Source organism: Urocitellus parryii, chromosome 10, assembly GCF_045843805.1.
Source record: "Urocitellus parryii isolate mUroPar1 chromosome 10, mUroPar1.hap1, whole genome shotgun sequence".
Lineage (NCBI taxonomy): Eukaryota > Metazoa > Chordata > Mammalia > Rodentia > Sciuridae > Urocitellus > Urocitellus parryii.
Window position 1 is genome coordinate 69,074,136 of NC_135540.1, and position 20,864 is coordinate 69,094,999.

At 36.6% G+C, this 20,864-nt stretch overlaps 1 protein-coding gene across 1 annotated transcript in view; it reads left to right on the forward strand.

The window, feature by feature from the left end:
- LOC144257162 (broad substrate specificity ATP-binding cassette transporter ABCG2-like) overlaps nucleotides 1-18,018 on the forward strand; it is a 126,560-nt gene extending 108,542 nt beyond the window's left edge. Inside the window, 10 exon segments of the mRNA XM_077803123.1 lie at nucleotides 1,097-1,186; nucleotides 1,490-1,737; nucleotides 3,465-3,491; nucleotides 3,493-3,548; nucleotides 9,997-10,086; nucleotides 11,290-11,414; nucleotides 12,521-12,675; nucleotides 14,856-14,945; nucleotides 15,941-16,026; nucleotides 17,820-18,018. Coding sequence (XP_077659249.1) covers nucleotides 1,097-1,186; nucleotides 1,490-1,737; nucleotides 3,465-3,491; nucleotides 3,493-3,548; nucleotides 9,997-10,086; nucleotides 11,290-11,414; nucleotides 12,521-12,675; nucleotides 14,856-14,945; nucleotides 15,941-16,026; nucleotides 17,820-18,018 — 1,166 coding nt within the window.
- Nucleotides 18,019-20,864: the final 2,846 nt, after the last annotated feature.

Below are 20,864 nucleotides of genomic sequence, written 5' to 3' on the forward strand. Positions count from 1 at the left end.
TGTGTGTGTGTGTGTGTGTCTTGGGCCTTTGTCTGTTCTCTTCCCAGGTGTGGTAACCTTTCCCTGATAGTTTTGTAATTAACATGTTATATTTATAGCTAGTTATTCTGTTAGTTAAACACTTTTGAAAAGTCCCAAATCATTGCCTTTTCTACCATGCAACAAATTGTTGTTTTCCAGTGTTTCCCCTGACACGTGATCTTGCTCTGTCTCTCTGAGGGTTCATGAGATGCTGCTGAATTTTCTAGTAACATTAGATTGAAGATATAAGTCTTGAATGGTGTGAATGACTATTAACTCAATGGAACAGCTGGCCCTGAATCTGACATTAATGGGCTAACATTTCCAGGCTGCTTGGTTCTTTCTATTTCAGATTAAATATTATGATTCCTTTAAAGGCTTTTCCATCTTCTTCTTTTTAGAAGTTTTTGGGTATTATTATAGATGTTTCTCCATGACCCTACATCAAATTGTCAATATTATCTTTCTCAATTTGTTTTTATTGAATCTTTGTTGTTTAAAAATAATCAAACACATGTGAATCTGGGGAACCCAGGGAAGATGAACTAAAGAGTCAAGCATAGGTCAAGTTTAGATGATTGTACCACAGGAAGTTGAGGTGACTGCTCAGGTGTGCTGTGCTAGTTATGTTCTCTTGATAGTGCTTCTCTGGGAATTTGTTGTCAATTTGGAATTATGTCAGCTTGAGTTGTGATTATTTGGATCTCTGGATTAAACAGGTTGCCAAGCAATCCTTGCTGATGTGCCTCCTGCCATTCCAGTATTCTCTAGGAGAACTCAGAGTATGCAATACACACAGAAACTTAGTGTTTCTTCCTGGACCTATATTTAGATTTTTGAAGGAGTACTCATAAGTACCAGAGCATATTGATAGCTCCTTGGGGATTTATGAGAAGTGAAGACTAATAATATAAGATGTTCTGAAGATTTCAAAATATTTTGAAATATGCTTTTTTTTAAAACTTGGGGACTGAGTGGTTGAAATATTGTGTGACTGAATAACTCCATCAGACTTATTGAGTTTTCTCTATTTTCCAAGACCTAGGTTGAGTTCGTGGTGTGTCTTCTTTTCCAGGTTACAAAAGTGAGTGCTATATCATCCCTGAAGAATTCTTCCTGGATATCATTACTGGTATAATAAAGAGAGAGTCAGAAGACCATGAAGGTATGTGAAGATCTTACATTTACATATTTTTGCCAAATTGAGTTGGTTGAGATTTAGCAATGCAGTAGCTCATTAAAACGTGGGCTTGTGAATTTACACATTAGTGCACTGGCCAGAAAGATTTTTTTTGTTAGTGAGTAAGTATATTTTTATCGACTTTACAAATTATCATTTCTTTTTGTACTCAAGTTTCAGATTTTAGGAGTTATACAAATAAGAGTTCACAGAAAAACTGATGAAACCAGTAGTAATCTGTTATTAATGAGGTAGTAATCTGAGGCCTGTTATCCACTTTTATTCCAGCCAGCAACTCTGAAATGTCTTCAATGAATGAAAAGTCAGTCATAGAAGCATTAGCTGATTTTTATGAAAAATCCCCCATCTGTGGAGAAACAAATTCTGAACTAGAACGACTCTCAAAGGATCAGAACAAGAGGCGCTTATTCGGGGAGGAGATCACCTATGTTACCTCTTTTGGTCATCAGCTCATACAAATCACCTGGCGTTCATTCCAAAGTTTGGTGCATCATCCCCAACCCTGGATAGTTCAGGTAACTGACAGATTCTTCTAATTATGTTCTGAAATAATCATGTGAGAGCAATTTGTTCGGATATGGACTGCTCCAGGATTGTTTTATCTTCTACCCATCCTCCCATTTACTTGTCATTCCCACTTTATTTGAGATATAGTCAATTGAACCAGTGTTATGGTTTGGATATGAAGTGTCCCCCAAGACTCCTGTGTTGAAGGCCTAGTCCCCAATAATAGCCTTCAGAGGTGGGGCTCTTGGAAAGTGGTTGGACCATTTGACCGAATCAAAGGATTAATTGATTGAGTGGTTGGATTATATAGCTTGATAGGAAATTGGGAGGTGGAGAAACTGTAGGAGGTGAGGCCTAGTTGGAAGAAGTAAGTCACTGAGGTAAGGGGTGCCGTGGAACAGTTCATCTTCTCTCTGGCTGCTTCCTTGCCCTCTCTGCTTCCTGGCTGCCATGAGGTTAAGATGAGTAGCTCTGCTTTATCATGCCCTCCTGCCATGATGTTCCACATCACCTCAGGCCCAAAACTACTTAGTCAGCAGACCATGGACTGAAACCTCTGAAATGTGAACCAAAAAAATCTTATCTCCTGTCAGGGTCTGTGTTTCTGTGACCAAAATACCAGAAAACAACTTCAGGAGGAAAGGTTATTTGAGGCTTATGGTTTCAAAAGTCTCAGTTCATGGACAACTGACTCCATTGTTCAGGGCCCAAGGTGACAGAGCACATGCCATGCTTAGGAAGCAGAGATGAGAGGGAGAAGGGGCCTCAGGAAGAACAACCCTGTCAGGGCATGCTCCCCAGTGACCCACCTCCTCCAGCCACACCCCATATGCCTACAGTTACTACTCAGACTTTCCATTCCAACTAGGACGGACTGGTTAGGTTATAGCTCTCACAGTTCAATCATTTCACCTCTGAATATTCCAGCATTATCACAGAAGGTTTTGGGGGACACCTCATATCCAAGTCATAACCTCCCCTTTAAGCTGATTTTCTTACGTATTTTGTCATAGTGATAAAACATTGAATAGCACAACAGGTCAGACACAATTAAGTTTTTACTTGTGCAATGCTTTGTTAAGTGTTTTCCTGGACTATATAACTCAAAAGTTTTGAGTTTTTTTTTTTTGGGGGGGATGTCCCACAGGTTGGATATGAGCATGTCCTTAGCATTCAAAATTCCATTGTTAGAATTTGTGTGTGTATGTGTGTGTGTGTGTGTGTGTGTGTGTGTGATTAAGTTTTGTTTATCTGTTAATTTTGAAGTAATGAAGATCAAACCCTAGGTGTGGCACATGCTACAACAGCATTCTACTGGTGAGCAGTATCTCCAACCCTGAAATTTCAGGTATTTCTAATGATTAGAGTAAAGCCACTTGTTTTCACTTGAACCTCTTGAAGCACAAAGCTGCGATTTCACTGGCATGACAGTTGAGAGCTCAGTTCTAGTCAAAACTCTGATTTTGTTTCTGAAATGACTTCCCCATGCCTGCATTGCTCTGCTGTGCACTGTGCCTGGAGGAAACTTAGCTTGTCTAGTCCCCAACTCTCTTGTCCTATCAAGTGTCCAAACAACAGAATCCTTACATTTTCAATTTGATTTTTAAAGCAATGGGACTCCGGCCAAGTCATTTAAGGTGTGCATTTTAGTGGAGAAATTTGACTGGGTAGCCCTATATTTTATAACAAAATTTACAACTCTTTTCTTTTTCTTTTCATTTTTCTGTTTGAAAAGTTAATTGGCACATTGATTCTGGGACTCTGTGGTAGGTGTCACTTTTCTTTTGCTGAGGGATCACTGTACTGAAATCCAAATTAGGTAAGTAAATTTGGATCTTGCTTTTGAGAAAATTCTGTCTCTTGGTTCAAGCTCAGGGACATCAGATAAGTGTTTGAATTTATGACAATGCAGGGTGTTTCTCTTTTACTATGGGGCAGCATGTGTTAGTGTATTGTAAATCAATGGAGGAATTACTTTGTGGTTTCACACATATATATGTGGTGGTAAGTTACACACATCTCCTACACAACTTAACCATTTTTAAGTGCACAGTTCGGGGGCATCAGATACATGCACATTGTCAGCTGTCACCACCATCCAACTCCAGAGCATTTTTTCATCTTCCCAGGGGGAATCTTCAACCCACCTAAGAGTAACTACCCTCATCCACCTCTGCCACCTCTGCAACCATCTTTAACTTTCTGTCTCTGAATTTGGCCATTCTAGGAACCTCATGAATGTGAAGTCTTACAGTATTCATCTTTTCATGACTGCTTTAGTTTCCTTAGCATAATGTCCTCAAGTTTCTTCTAAATTATAACAGGCATTCTAATTTCTTTTCATTTTTAAGGTTAAGGAATATTCTATCATATATGTATACAACATTTTATTTATCCACTCCTCCATTGCTGAAAATCTGGGTTGCTTATACATATTGGTTATTTGTGTGATGCTGCTATGGGGGTACACATACCTGTTTGAATCCTGTTTCTAACAGGGATTTGGGACAGAGATCCAGAAGTAGAATTTCTGTTTCATTTGGAAATTCTGTCACTTTTTAAAACCACTACCATCCTCTCTTCTACCTCATTTTACATTCTTACCAGCAGCACACAGTGTTTTAATTTCCTACATTCTTACTAAAACTGTTTATTTTGTGTTTTCTGATATAACAGAGATCACTAGATCTTTGGAGATATGTGTTTTAAGTCCTTTGTCAATTTTAAAATAGGATTATTTGATTTTGGTGTGTTTTATTGTTGTTGTTGTTGCTAAGCTGGAGATCTTAATGTATGGGTTTTTTATCTCTTTTCGGATACATGATTTACACTTATTTTATTCCATTCCATGGGTTTCTTTTCTCTCTGTTGATAGTACCTTTTATGCACAGATGATTTTAATTTTGATATAGTCCAGTTGATCTGTTTTCTTTGGAGGATTGTAAGCCAATTTTATTGATGCTTTTGATTTGCATGATTTGGGAGTATAGGACAGATGATGGGATTGAGTTTTTCCTGCTTCTCACGTGGATAGCTCTTTATCAGTGTTATGATTCTTTCTAGTTTCAGTCATAATGTGTCCTAAAAACTATCATTCCAGGATGTCATTTTAAACAGCTGCATCATAGTCTGAACCCAGATTCTGAACATCAGAGTCTGCATGGTTCTCATCATCGTCACTTTTTTATCTTCTAAGGACAGAAACGTTTAGATTTTTTTTCTTTCTTTTTTTTTTTTTTTACAGCTCTGCTAGTACTTGGTTTATGTCCTGGGAAGATGTCATTTCTTAACCAAGTTCAGTGTACTCACAGGCTCTCAAGGTCATGCCAGGAAGCAGTTAGAAATATTGAAAATCTGTCATCAATTGCAATAAAGAAGTGAAATGCTAGCCATTAAAGTTTTTAGTAGAAAAATCCAGAGTAATAAAGAGAAACTTTAGCAGAAGGATTCTTGAGAAATGAAACACTAACCTTATCTTAATTTATATTTTTGACTTAGATTTGCTACCACCTTTCTGTAAGTTTGGGCATTGTAAAGTGGCCTGTGTATGTGGCTTATCACATCCATCTTGATGTGATAAGTTCTAAAACAAGTTCCACACAGACAAGATAAACTGGGTTTAAATGGGCTGGCTGCAACGTGAAGCTAAGAATCCAGCAAAAAAATCATACAACAAAGAAGGTAGTATCCAGAAAGCTGGGGAGGACAGCTGTTTGACCTTAAGGTTCAAGCTTCCAGACTGGAAAGAGAGTGAACAAGCCTGCAGTTTCTTTATTTATATAAAAAAGGGGACTTCAAAGGATATCCAAGGAATGTTCTTTTGCCCAATAAGGTAGGAGGTGGATTGTCCAGGCCCAATGGGTAACACCCAACTACACAGCAGCCTCTATAGCCCAGCCAAAGACTTAGATCACTGGCTTTTGCTTTGCATAAGCCACAAAATGACTTGTAAGGCCAGACTAAAATCTCCTTGGTTTCAAGGCCAAATAGAGGCTATGCAAATAGCTCAGGGATGGCCTCCCACAATCAGTGATTGATTCTTCTGCTTAGGAAAAGGAAAACATTCTCAGTTTTGTCTCTAGCACCAGGTTGTCAGAGCTTTCTTCAGAGGTGAATATTCAGGGCCTCATCATTTGACATTGCTGGAGAAGCCAACAATTTAGCTCTTCTTTGGGACCAATCACTGTCTTTGCACTCTATCTAACCTCTGTAACTGAGGAACTGGGTTAGAATCCTGTGTGGAGAATGAGCTTATTTGAATAGTTTTATGGTGTTGTAGTGAGAGCTGAACAAATTAGGAAAAAAACATGTATTTAGAAAAATATTTGAATCCAGTAATCCCACTTTAGGGTGTTTACACAAAATATTTGAAGTCAGTTTGTTGAAGAGGGATCTGCACTCCCACATTCAGGGCAACACTGTGCACAATAGTCAGTTCAGGAATCAATCTAAGTGTCCATCAGCCCATGAATGGATTAAAAAAAAAAAAAAAAACATGTGCACGAGGGAATGCTGTTCAGCCTCAGGAAAAGAAATTTTGCCATTTTTAACAACATGGATGGAATTAGAGAACACTATGCTAAGTAAAATAATCCAGACAGAGAAAGGTAAAAGGCACATGTTCTCATTTATGTGTAAATTCTGAAACTACTGGAGTCATAAAAACAGAGAGTAGAGGCTAACATATAGGGAAATGAGGTGATGAAGGTCAAGATGAAATCTCCTAAGGCAGGAAGGATAGGTTTTACTTTTTCTGAGGGATACACTATACTTGGTGGTGAATCCAGCAAATAATACTGTACAATTCACACTTGCTGAGCATAAATGTTTTCACCATAAAAATTATGAACATTTGAAGCAGTAGGTATCACTATAATTATTTTCATTTTATTATTCTTTAACATTTTGTTTTTGAAACATAGCATCACTTTGAACCTAGCACATATGAATATAATTTGTCCATTTATGAAGAAAAGATAAATCAGATCTATAAGTAGATACAGCACATGGGTTACCACACTGAAAAAACTGGATGTATTAAATTCTTTAATAATTATACTTGTTTAGTGTCAAATAAATCACCTTACATATTAGAAGGAATTTTACTGTCCTTTCCCAGAATCATGAATATTACTGTATTATTAAATGTGCGACAATAAATTGAATTGGATTTTTGCTCTGTCCCATATTTCTAAAACTGCCATTCAACATGTTGTTACATTATTTCAAATCCAAAAGTTAAACAACTTGTTGCCCCTTGGACCAGCCTATTTTCCATTCAATTTAATTACTGTGTGAACTTTTAAATTATAAACAGCCTGAACTCTTAGTTCTTCAGTCTTTAGGTGTGAAAAACAATCTACGGACTCTCTTTTTTTCTTTAAATTAGTTGAGATTATTCATTTGACTTTACATTTATGAAAGTGTTCTTTTTTATCATTTAAATGATGCACATCATCTTTGTCTCTGGTTTTCCCTGTTATTTCAGTTGTTTGGTTAGGAAGGGAAGCTGCTCCCTATTTCAGGGATGTTGGCATGAATTCATGAGATACTTATTTCTGTTGAAGTATAAATTAATTGAGTACTTTTCATTCTAAATCTCAATTATTTTACCAAGAAATAAGCATTAATAGTCTACATACATGTGATAAAATTACTTTTTTATTACAAAAAGTATCAGATTTATTTCTGTTTTAATCACTTTGGAAATCTTGTAGGATAGTGGCTGTTCCATATCAAGGATAGCTGTCAAGGCTACTGATGGTCCTGGCCTGGGCGACTGTAGTAAGGAGCCAAGTGCAGGTTTTATCAACATCTCATTTCCTTCCACATGCCTTAATTTCTTAGTACTTCCCTTTAAAACCAAGCTGGCACAAAACTCAACTCAAAGTAAATCAAAGACTTAGACGTTAGAACAGAGACTCTGCACCAAATAGAACAAAAAGTGGCCCAAGTCTTTCCATGTTGGCTTAGGACCTGACTTCCTTAACAAGACTCTTAATATGCAAGAAGTAAAATCAAAGAACAATAAATGGGATGGATTCAACCTAAAAAGTTTCTTCTCAGCAAGGAAAAAAGTAATAATGTGAAGACAGAGCCTACAGAATGGGAGATAATCTTTACCACATTAACCTCAGATAGAGCACTAACCTCTAGGATATATAAAGAACTCAAAAAACTCTACACCAAAAAAAAAAAAAAAAAAACAACAACCTAGTCAATAAATGGACTAAGGAACTGAACAGAAACTTCACAGAAGAAGAAATACAATTTATCAACAAATATATGAAAAAATGTTCAACATCTCTAGCAATTAAAGAAATGAAAATCAAAACTACTCTGACATTTCATCTCACTCCAGTCAGAATGGCAGTTATCAAGAATACAAGCAATAATATATGTTGGAGAGGATGTGGGGAAAGGTACCCTCCTACATTACTGGTAGGACTGCAAATTCTTGCAACCATTATGGAAAGTAGTAAGGACATTCCTCGGAATACTTGGAATAGAACCACCATTTGATGCAGCTATCCCACTCGTCAGTTCATACCCAAAGCACTTAAAAATAAGAATATTACAGTAATGCAGCCACATCACAAAAATACTCAGCAGTTTTTTGAGTCAATTATTTATAACAATTCAATTCACAGTAGCCAAACTATGGAACCAACCGAGATGCCCTTTAACAAATGACAGGGTAAATAAAATGTGGTATATATACATAATAGAATATTACTTGTTAGGGTCCATAAACAAGTCAAAATGGCACCTGGCATTTTGCCAGAGGGAGTGGTTTGTGAAGTAATGCCAGCTAGCCATTAAGATGATAGAGATTCCTTAATGACTGACTGCTGTGTCTAGATTATGTCAATTAAGTTAAGCTGTGTGTAATCATTATGATGAGGATTCATTATTGGTTGACTGCTGTATCTAGTTTATGTTAAGATAAGCTGTGTGTAATTAGTTATATATATATATATATATATATATATATATATATATATATATATATATATATATATCCCTACTGTCCTACAATAAACGGCTCCCACTCCTGCTGTATCAGCCTTCACAAATTGCTTGTCACCCCCTGCCCCGTTAGATTGCTGCAGCCAGACTGCGGCAATAACTCAGCCTTAAAGAAGAATGAAATGATGGGATTTGCCAGTAAATGGATGGAGCTGGAGAATATTATACTAAGTGAAATAAGCCAGTCTCAGAAAACCAAAGATCAAACGTTTTCTCTGATTTATGGATGCTAATTCACAATAAGGGGTGGAGTGGCTAGGGAAAAATAGAAGTGCTTTGGATTAGGCAGAGTGAAATAAAGAGAGGGGAGAAGGTATGGGGATAGGAAGGATAGTAAAATGAACTGGACAATATTGCCTTATGTGCATATATGATTACACATCTGATTATACATCTGATTATACATCCTATACAATCAGAGGAAGGAGAAGTTATTCTCCATTTATGTATGATGTGTTGAAATACATTCTACTGTCATGTATAACTAATTAGAACAAACTTTTAAAAAAACTGGATAATCAAATATTTTAACCTTTGGGAGCTTTATTTAGGCTTACTTAGGTTAATGTTTCTCTTTTCATATGTTAGGAATGATATTCAGCATTTTTGTGAGTGAATTTGAAGATGAGAGGGTATTTTATGTTAGTTCAGGCTGTCATAGGAAAATACCATGTACTTGGTGGCTTAAACAACAGAAATTTATTTTCTTTCAATACTGGAGTCTGGAAGTCTGGGACCAGAGTTCTCTTTCAGTAGATCAGGTTCCTGTGAGGGTCCCTCCCTGGATCTTAAATGGGGCCTTCACTTCCTCTCATGGCAGAGAGCACCTGATGTTTCTTCCTCTCCACCAATTCACTAATCCCATGATGGGGGCTCCAATCTCACGACCTAATCTAAGCCTTATTACTTCCCTAAGGACCTGCCTCCCAGGACTGACACATTGGGGACTATCTCTTCAGCATATGAATTTTAGGGAGCACAAGTCCATGCACCACAACCTAAAACTGGTATTTTAATACGTGTCATAGTGGGGAGTCACAGAGGCACCACTGAGACACAGAGTTGGGGGAGCAACTAGAGGCAGGTCACACTTTCCTATCCATTGAAACCTAAAGAGCTATTTTTGTTTTTAATTGTATTTGATGTCACATTATTTCTGGGAGGAGTTCTGTGGGAAGAAACCAACCTAAGAGCACTGAGTTTACTGAGTTGCTTTTGTTCCCATTCTGTCCTGGCAGAGCAGGGGTGCTCTTCTTCCTGATGGTCTACCAGTGTCTCAGCAGCGTGTCAGTGATGGAATTCTTTGTGAACCAGAATCAGCTCTTTCTGTGAGTTGGTCTCTGTTCTGGTAAGGGGGATTGCTGGCTGGGGGAAAATGTTCAAACCCAGAATTGGAACTGAAATGTGATTCTTGAGATCACTGGTATTTTTCTTTTCTTTTTCTTTGTATTATTTTCCTTTTAAATTGCATATCTTTATCATGTACAACACAAGCTTTTGAAGTATATATGAAGATTACCAGTATTAATTGAGAAAAAGCAAAATCTTGATGGGGTGGAAAAATCAAGAGTGTATAGGGCCTGTTACAAAGAAAAGTGAAATTTTATGGAGGGTATGACAGCAAATACCAATTCTGTGGAGAGGAATAAAGGGGCTGAGAAATATCTTTTGTTTTTAGAAAATAATAGGCCACAATGACTCTCTCAAAGAAATTTTCAAGAGATTTGGTAGAGATTAATTGGTGGCTTAAGCAGCAATTTGGAAACAGGCTATGAAATTGACAAAGTATGTGCCAAGAACAGCCCTGAGTGAATCATAGACTGGAGAGAGACAGAGGGCAGCCTTAAAGGAAAGAGAGGGGTGGTTCTACCCCTATATTTTTCAAAGATGGAGGAGATTTGTCTATGCCTACATTCCCATGACTGGAATCACCAGAGAGGGAAGGAGTGAAGATTGTGGTGAAAGAGTTTGGAATTTGGGGAGAAAGGTGCCAGGAAGAGGGGATTTGATTGCTGACAGTGGTGCAGTTGGAGGCATGATCACTGAAAGAAGAAGTATTTTTTTCTTTTTTTAACATGAGAGTAGAAATAAACAAATTTAGTGATATCAAGCTGCTTGGAGGCCTTGGGAAATAACAATGTCAGCATCTTCCCACTCAGAAATGGGGAAAAGGAAAAACAACAGTTACCCCTGAGATTGTCCCCTAAAGTGCTGCTATTCAGGCTGAGGCAACCTCAGAGGAGAAGTAGAGTCTCTGAGGAGAGTGAGGGGACACAGATTGTGTGACCCTGGAGAGGTAAGGTGGGGCCAGAGGGGGCGGCACCAAGAGAGGGTCACAGCAAGAGTCTCATGGGGTGATGCTCCAGGGAAGCTGCACCTGAGGTGGAGAAGGGTGTAGAGGGTCATCCTGGAGCCTATGGGCAGCTGTAGAGTTAGACCTGGTGGCAGCAGGAGTCTGCACAGCAGCATCTCATCAGGGCTGTGTCTTCTCGGACTAATTGGGATGTGTGGTGTGTGTTTTTGTTCTGCAGACACGAGCACATCAGTGGATACTACAAGGTGTCATCTTATTTCTTTGGAAATATATTATTTGATTTACTATCCAGGAGGTTCTTGCCAAGTTTTATATTTACTTGTATACTTTACCTCATGATAGGTAAGTAAGTAACAAGACAAATAGGATGTGTCTTTAGTTGGATATGTAAAAAAAATTAAGTTCTTAATTAAGTTCTTAATTAAAATTAATTAAATTAAAATTAATTAATTAATTAAGTTTGCAAACATGTTTTTGATTCCAAAAATTATTTTACAAGCTATAAGGGAGGAATCATGTATCTATTGTATATTCTCTAAAATAGACTTTGCCCAAGTAAATGTTAAAATGTATTTTCAAAATTATATTTTTCTGAGGGATGCCATGTGTCATACTCAAACACGGAAAGCATTTGTAGAACTATTTAAGACTGCGCTATAGGAGCTGGGATATTTAATGCCTATCTATATTTTTCTCTATATCCTACTTATGTATCTCTATATAGAAATAAAATATACATAAGCAGATAATATCTCTAATATCTGCAGAGATATGTAGAGAGAGATAAAAAAGAGTGTACATATATATTCTCCCCCTGTCCCCTTCTCTAAGATGGTGATTTGGGATTTATTAATGTAATAAAAGTACTCATTTGTTGAAGTAGACAGAATAATTTGTGCATTATGCTCTGGCTTCATTGAATTCTCATTTCTATGTGTTTCACTGTTTCGTACACACACACACAAATACACACATTCACACATACATATACACACACCAGAATATACTTTCTTTGACAACACACTAAAGGAGAACCAGTAATAGAGCTTAAATTTCTTATTTTACTAATAAGAAGTATGTCATAAGATTAGGTATGGAATCTAGAACAATAGACTCCTGATCAGTGTTCTTGTAACTGTTTGAAATCTTCAGACCATATCACACAGATCATTAGTCATGTTAATTATAAATTCGCTTAAGAAACTTCACAGCCCCATTTTCAATCACAGAACCATGTGGCAATTATTCTAAGGGCCTTAGCTTATGGAGACACCTCCCCTCGGTAACTGAAGGGACACAATGAAATTTGTGACCCAGATAGTTGTATAGTGGATGAGATTTGTGTTCTCTTCTTCATTTCTCAGAATACTGTAGTGCTATTGGCACAAAAAAATAGCCCCCAATATACCATGAGTTACACAGAACTGATCCCTTCCTTTCTTTTTAAGGACTAAAACCAGCGGTGGAGGCTTTCTTCATCATGTCCTTTACCCTCATGATGGTGGCTTTTTCATTCATTTCCTTGGCACTGGCCATAGGTGCAGGTAATAGTGACACAACTATAGCAACACGTATTGCAGACATCTATTTTATATTTATGATGGTGAGTGTGTACTGTTCTTCTCTGGGACACAATTTTTCCCCTTGCTTATGCTTGTACCTTCTTGTCACATAAGCCAGCTGCAGTATTCTGTGTTTGTGATTTTGAGGCTTTTAGGAGGTCACAGACTGAAATAATGTCCATTTTTTTTGTTAGTTTATAATGTAGTTACTTAAGCACCATGTCCTCACTAATGTAATTTTAAAAAGAGATTTCTTTCTGACATATTATGAAGCCCTTGATAAATTGGAACTTCCAAAACCAGAATAATTGGCTGATTCCCTCACAAAAGTCACCAGGCTCTCTGCCTGCCTTTCATGCTGGTGTTAGAGAACTGCCAGCTGTTTTACCAGCAAGGTGGTTTGGTGTTGGATTCATTACTCTCCAATGTGAAGGTTTCATGAGAAGTGTAACAGGGATCTAGCTTGGATATTTACCTCTTGCATTTTGATAATGTTTTAAAATTACTGGAAAAGTATAAAGTCCATAGTAGTAGCTCTTGTCTGGTTTCCTGAAAATCTCTTATAACCATGTATTTCTGTTTCATCTTTTCAAAATCATGGTTATTAAGTCTTAATCTTTCATGCTCCTAAAATTTGTACTCACATAAATGAATCAATAGATAAACAGAACCTATTACCTCAGTTTCCCCCCTTACAACATCAGCTAAACAAACACGTTCAGCCTACAATAGGAAGAGATATCTTTCAGTGACACATATGTAGCACATATACTTTAAACACATTTTTTATTAGTATGGTTATCCGTATAGTTATCCATAATGTCAGGGTTTGACATAATCATTCAGGCTTAGCTTGCACATACTCTTGCCAAAGTTTAGTTCTTCGCTTTCTGAATTTCAAATCTACCAATGTATACCATTGAGAAAGTGATATTTATATTTCATCTGCTATAAAGAAAATGTCCTTCAATAAATAAAGATGTTTGTTTGATTTATTTGATATATGATTGTTATTTAAAGGTTTCTATGTAGAAATTTAAAAATGCAAAAATTGCTTTTCACCCAGAGAAAGGTCAAGGGTGGCATATGCAGGCACAACGCAGCTCTGTCATTGCTGTGCATATTCTAACCTCCCTTGCGTCAGTTGGGTCATGTGTTGTGTGGGTCTCTTAGCTGCCTCTCATTCATCTCCAGCATTTCTTCCTGAGTCAGCATTGCAATACCGCTTACTCATAGCTTTAAACGGGGGGGATTTACCACATTTTCGTCTACTATACCACCTTAGGCCATTTATCAGTTCTAGGCTTTGAGAAACCTGAAGCCTGCATTCTGAAACCCAAATTCTTAACATCATGGATACAAAATACAAACTCTTGTAAACAACAAGTCTTGTTGCTGTTTGGAAGTAGAGAGGAATGCGTAATACTCAGGAATGTCCCTCTATCTATTCCTAGTTTTTTGGAATTATTGGCCAGGGCGGGGGGGTGGGAACATGGTAATGGTATAATAAGAATAGGTCAGGAGTCAGCTCATTGTGACTGTGAGTTCTGCATTGGAAGATTCAACCAACCACAGATGAAAAACATACAAAACAAGAATTATGTCTCTACTGAATATGAATAATAGCTTTTGATCATTATTCCCTAAACTATAACATATACATGGTTACATGCATATGGTATAAGCTACATATGTAGCATTTATATGGTATTTGGTATTATAAGAATCATGGAGATGATTTAAAATATAAAATATGTTCATAAAGCAAAAAGGATTTACTTTGGGTTCCATATTTTAAAAATATGATACTATTTTGAAATAAAGGGATTTGAACATCTGCAGATTTTGGTTTCTCTGTGTGGGTCCTGGCACCAGTCTCCCTTGAACACCAAGAGACAAGTGTACTTCTTAATCTTCCATTATGTAGGAGTACAGAGAATGTTCTTGACAGAGTCTTGACAATTAAGAATCTTCCAAGTAAGTAGAATATATAATATAGATTATACTCTATTTTCCTTAACTTAAAACCATAAGCAGCCTTAGCCATGCAGAAATTTACACATGCAAAGGAAGACTAATGTTTAGGGCAAGTGCAAAGTATTTCAAGAGTTGTTCCTAGAGGAAATATTTAGAAGGTTGTAGGGTTCTTGGAACCTATCTTCTCTAGAATTTCTCATGAAATTCCTGGACCAGTTCTAACCCATGATTTTTATTTTTGTAGATTTTTTTGGGTCTGTCGTTATATTTTGAAAACATGACTCCTCAGCTCTCATGGATTCATTACTTCAGCATTCCTTATTATGGCCTAACGGTAAGGTATCCTTGACTGTCATTGTGAGTGGGTCCCCAAGGTGGGAACAATGCAAATAAAATCTACCCATCTGTTTCCCCTGCCATGACCTATGAATACCTTCCATCCATAATTTCCTTTCAGGAGCAATGGATGAGGATTTCCTAATAGCCTTTTTTAAACACAATGTCAGGGACTCATTTCTGGTTTTCTTTAGTCACTCTGTGGTTTGAGGGCAGAGAAGGGTGGGGAGAATAAATCTCATAGTAAAGCAGAAAGATTGATGAAAACATTATGTTTCAGTTCAATGAGGAAATAAATAAAGGGATAGGAGACTGGGATATTTAGTTTATGATTAAAGGAAAATTATAATAGAAGCAGAGGCTAAATAATACTCTTAGCCCTATAGCTCTAGCAAAGGAATCAACTCCAAAGAATGCTGTTTCTTAATACAGTATAACCAGATTCTAATTCCTATAAGTGATTTTGATGAAAACAAGAAATCATCATTACCATAAATCAGTATTATTCGTTGAGCGATACTGTATCATTTTGGTTATAAAGTTTATAGGGTTATACAATTAAGGAAAGAAGAAGGAAATGGCTATGGGATTCCAGCAAGAGGTCTCCCTTCTTGGCCAATTGGAAGCAATATCCCAACCTTAGGCCTCTTGATTTCCAGGGGCAATAACTTTAGTGACTTTGCTGTGGTACACTATGAATATGCAACTTGGTATGCCTTTGAAAATACCATTAAGGATTAAACTTGGGCTGGGGATGTGGCTCAAGAGGTAGCGTGCTCGCCTGGCATGCGTGCGGCCCGGGTTCGATCCTCAGCACCACATACAAACAAAGATATTGTGTTTGCCGAAAACTAAAAAATAAATATTAAAAAATTCTCTCTCTCTCTTAAAAAATTTTTAAAAAAGGATTAAACTTGAGGACTTAACTGTGATAATTCTTTGGAAATTTTTTGAAATTTAAAACCACCTTGCCTTACTCTTTGTTTCACATAGGCTTTGCTGCATAATGAATTTTTGGGACAATACTTCTGTTCAGCACTCAGTACAACACCTGGCCTTACATGTTCCAACTATGTAATGTAAGTTGTATACAATGTTATCAGGGGTTTCCTTATCACTGAGATGAGGTATAGGGGGTCCTATGGTGTTAGAGGTGGTACAAGTCTTTTTAGGGACAACAAACCTTTCTAAGCCTACATTTTCTCACTCATAAAGTGAGTCATTATGCACTGATGCATGTGAGTATCTTGTACTTATATTCTGCTATAATCAAATTGTTTTCAATGTGGAGAAATGTTCATTGGGGCCTTTTGAAAGATTAATGTTTGAGTTTTTGAGTGATTTTCAGTTTTCACTTTTCAGTACATTTGAATTTTAAACAGGCTGCTTTAATAGTTTAGCAAAGCTTATAGTCTTGATGTATGGATTCTGTGCTGTTAGCCCAGACCATGGATCACAGTAGGAGCTAACAGGCAGCAGTAGCATAAAGGGAGTAACATTAGGATCTGGATCTAGTGTTTCCCTCTGCTCACATAGTGTTGTGTGTGACTGACTTGCAATTCTCCCTATCTGTGTTTATGTTTTTTAGTGAATACACATATTTCAGCAATTTGAGAAAGAAATCTCATTTTTACATCATGTCCTTAAAACAGAAATACAAGTTTTAATAAACTTAGAAGTCCTTGTATTATATTTTTAATATTTTACTTAATCATTTGAAATTGATACAAAAATAATGAGAGAAAAGAGAATTCTGATATCCTAAATCCCTTTTGGGAGTTCTTAGTAATATGAAAAATTTCTATTTTGAATTACCAACCATAAATACTTCCAGGAGGACAGGTTTTATATACTGGGCCTCCTCTCCTTGGTTTGATCTAGGTGTGTCATGTTTGTAACACAGAGTGACCACCAGACTGCTGGGCAGGATGCAGTGGTTGAAAGTGTGGGACTAGACAAGGAGGAGCCATCACAGGCTTCATGCTCACATAGGGCTCCTTCTCACAAGAAGAAAGAAGCAGGTCCTCTTACAGCAGAGAGGCCATGGCTATTTTAAGAACTGCTAAATATCAAATGCACAAGAATGGCAGCAGACCACCACTGAGGCTGCAGCATGTGTTTTAGTACCAGGTGCTTTTCCACCTGTGGAAGAAGCACCTATATGCTCCATCCTGCTCTGTTCCAGCTGGCTTTTAAGGTCTAAGTCTGTTTCCTGGGCCAGCAGGTAATATCCTGTGGCTGAGTATCTGCAATACTCATCACAGTGTTGGAGTGAGAGCCGACAGACATGACTCTGGCTGGTAGCCCTTGCTTCCTCTGTTCCTGGTTTTAGAATTCTTAGCCTGTTTTTAGGAGGGTTATCTTGAGGGTAAACAGAACTACAAGGAACTTTGATCTTCTAAGGATGGGGCATAGGCATCACCATTTAGGATACAGTTTTCCTCATCAGGAGTAAGTGAAAGATCACTTTATAAACATTTCTGTCCTTGAAGAGGATAGTATTACAGACTTGGAAATAAATGGATTTGAACAAGTAGAAATTTGGTTCATAGTGTGACTGTATACTTGGCCAAGTTCATTAAGCCAACTTCCCTTCCTCTTTTAAATGAGTATGATATCTATACCCCTTCTATTTATCTTATTCTAATTATTTTATTCTAATTATTAAGTAAGGTATTAGGTGCAAGTTGCTTAGCATAGTATCAAGCTAAATTCTAAGTATTCAATGACTGGTAGCTATAGCTATTGTGTATAAAGGGATAATTGTTGAATTTTGTTAACCTATAGATTTTTTTTAAGGAATAGCAATATATTGACTAAAATTTCACAGATGCTAGGAATAAAGTTATGTCCTTTCTGCATTTGATTTCAGGTGTTCTGGTGACGAATTCTTGATGATACAGGACATTGATCTCTCACTCTGGGGGTTGTGGAAGAATCACGTGGCTTTGGCTTCTCTGATGATTATTTTTCTCACAATTGCATACCTAAAATTTTTATTTCTTAAAACACCAATTTTTGCTTCAATTTTCTATGAATTAGATCTACATTTAAAAAGGACCTTGATTTAAGTATCTAATGAGAATATCTTGTTATGTTCTGTTCATATCCATTACACTATAGATCAGCAACAATTATTTTTTTTCTTTTTTTATTGGTTGTTCAAAACATTACAAAGCTCTTGACATAAGCAACAATTATTTTTAATATAAAAATACAGGACAACAAATTGAATTAAACATCAAATAACCCAAGCCAAAACCCAATGATATTACATATTGCATTTTAATTTATGTCATCAGACAGCATTAGGAGGAAATGCTGGCTAATTTATTGAACTAAGGGGGAAAAAAGGAGGATTTAACTCTAGAAGTTCTTGAAAAGTTGCTAATATCTCTGGTATCAGTTTCCTCATGTTCAAAATGAGTAGGCCAGTAGCCCCCCAGTTGTTATAGTCTATATATCTTTGATATGTCATTCTTCAATAAATAACAAATGTGTTAATGTTGTTTTGGAAGTAAAAATATTCAAATACTTTCTCTGCTGATATTTCTTGAATAAAAAAGATCCATGCTGATAGAAAATTATAGCATGTCCTACCATAGCAATATCTGCAAAGTCTCCTGTAAGAACTTCCCAAGTCTAGATTTGGCCATTCCTTGATCCTTTTAGCTTTGAAAACCTTAGATTTATGGGTCATTACCTGCTATATCTGTCCTTGCATAAGATATTTCACTACTTGGATGCTTCATTTATTTCCATATATTCTCTGCAGTGTTTATTTACCTGTAACAGGGAAGTATTTACCAGTACGACAGTTCAGTGAATTCTCATATTTGAGGATATGTATGCAGCCAGTAACCTAGGTCAAGAAGTGGAACATTACCAGCGCACTGGAACTCTGCATTTCCCTCCCCAGCACTATTATTTCTCTCTCCATTGTTGTTTTGAATGGTCACTTGGGTATTCATCTCTGTTTTTGTTACCAAATCATCACTACATCTCAGGTTTTCAATCTTTGGTGCACAGGTCATGCTTAAGACCCTCTTAAACTTTTTAAAATTTATTTATTTATTCTAATTTGTTATATATGACAGCAGAATACATTTCAATTTATAGTACACATATAGAACACAATTTTCATGTCTCTGGTTGTACACAAAGTAGAGTCACATCATTCATGTCTTCATGCATATACTTAGGGTAATGATGTCCATCTCATTCCAGGATATTTCCTACCTCCCAACCCCCTCCCTTCTCCTCCTTTCCCTTTGCCCTATCTAAAGTTTCTCCATTTCTCCCATGCTTCCCCATCCCCCATCTCAATTATGAATTAGCATCCTCATATCAGAAAAAAACATTCGGCATTTGGGTTTTGGGAATTGGCTTACTTCACTTAGCATAATATTCTCCAACTCCAACCATTTACCTGCAAATGCCATGATTTTATTCTCTTTTAATGCTGAGTAATATTCCATTGTGTATATATACCACAGTTTCTTTATCCATTCATCTACTGAAGGGCATCTAGGTTGGTTCCACAATTTAGCTATTGTGAATCGTGCTGCTATAAACATTGATGTGGCTGTATCCCTGTAGCATACTCTTTATAAGTTCTTTGGGAATAGACCAAGAAGAGGTATAGCTTAGGTCAAATGGTGGTTCCATTCCCAGTTTTCAAAAAAATCTCCATACTGCTTTCCAAATTGGCTGAACCACTTTGCAGTTCCACCAGAAATGTATAAGTGTTCCTTTTTCCCCACATTCTCACCAACACTTATTGTTGTTTGTGTTCTTAATAGCTGCCATTCTGACTGGAGTGAGATGAAATCTTAGAGTGGTTTTGATTTGCATTTCTCTAATTGTTAGAGATATTGAACACTTTTTCATATATTTGTTGATTGATTGTATATCTTCTGAGAAGTGTTTGTTCAGGTCCTTGGCCCATTTGTTGATTGAGTTATTTGGTTTATTAGTGTTAAGATTTTTTAGTTCTTTACATATTTCAAAGCTTGGACTCATAGATAAAGTAACAAATCTAACAATCTATATTTGCAACTGCACATTGAACTTCATAGATGCTCAGATTTGTTTGATAAAATAAGGGACTGATGAGGATAAATAACAAGATCTGTGTTAACAGCATTAACTCTATGGCCATTCAACATACCTTTTTAGAGTTCAAGTTCATGGGCATATGGGTATGAGGGAACACTGGCTGCCTCCAATGTCTAATGTATACTACATTTTCAAAGCCACTTTGTTTTCCAAGCTACATGATAGTTTTTAACTGTTATTGATAAATAAAACATAGTTCATCTTTTAAACACAACTTTTACCATAATCCTTTTATTGTCTTGGGGGACTGGATATACCCAATATTTCCTTCATGTGACAGGTTCATAGTGAAAAGTGCTAAATATTGATTTTTCCCACCACACTTCTCCATTGCACCCTTTCAATGAGATGCCTTTGCCTTTTTATGCAGCCTTCATGTTGTCTAAAGTAACCCATTTTAGTTAAATATTTGGTTTACTTTTTCCTCAACAGTAATAAATATTTCCTGTCAGTAGAAGATTTGGCAGCTAATAAGAGAAAAAGAATATAGATGGCTCATATAAAAAAATCAGAACTTTAAGAAAATATAAAATCAATTCCATTTTGATTTATTCAATTGGCAAAAATTAGTACTTTTGTTTTAACGGAGATTTTTTTTTTTCTTTTAGAGATCAGTGATGGGTGTGATTTCAAGTAAAAATGTTAGGCACATTTTACGCTCTTGAAACAAACTTACATCTGCTGAAAAATCTCTACCTTAAAGTTTTAAGTGTTTCTTTCTTTTAAACTCTGGAAGAAGTCCTTCCTAGGACTTCTGTCTTTTGCAAAGCAACATCTGAGGTTCAAAATATTTTTACAT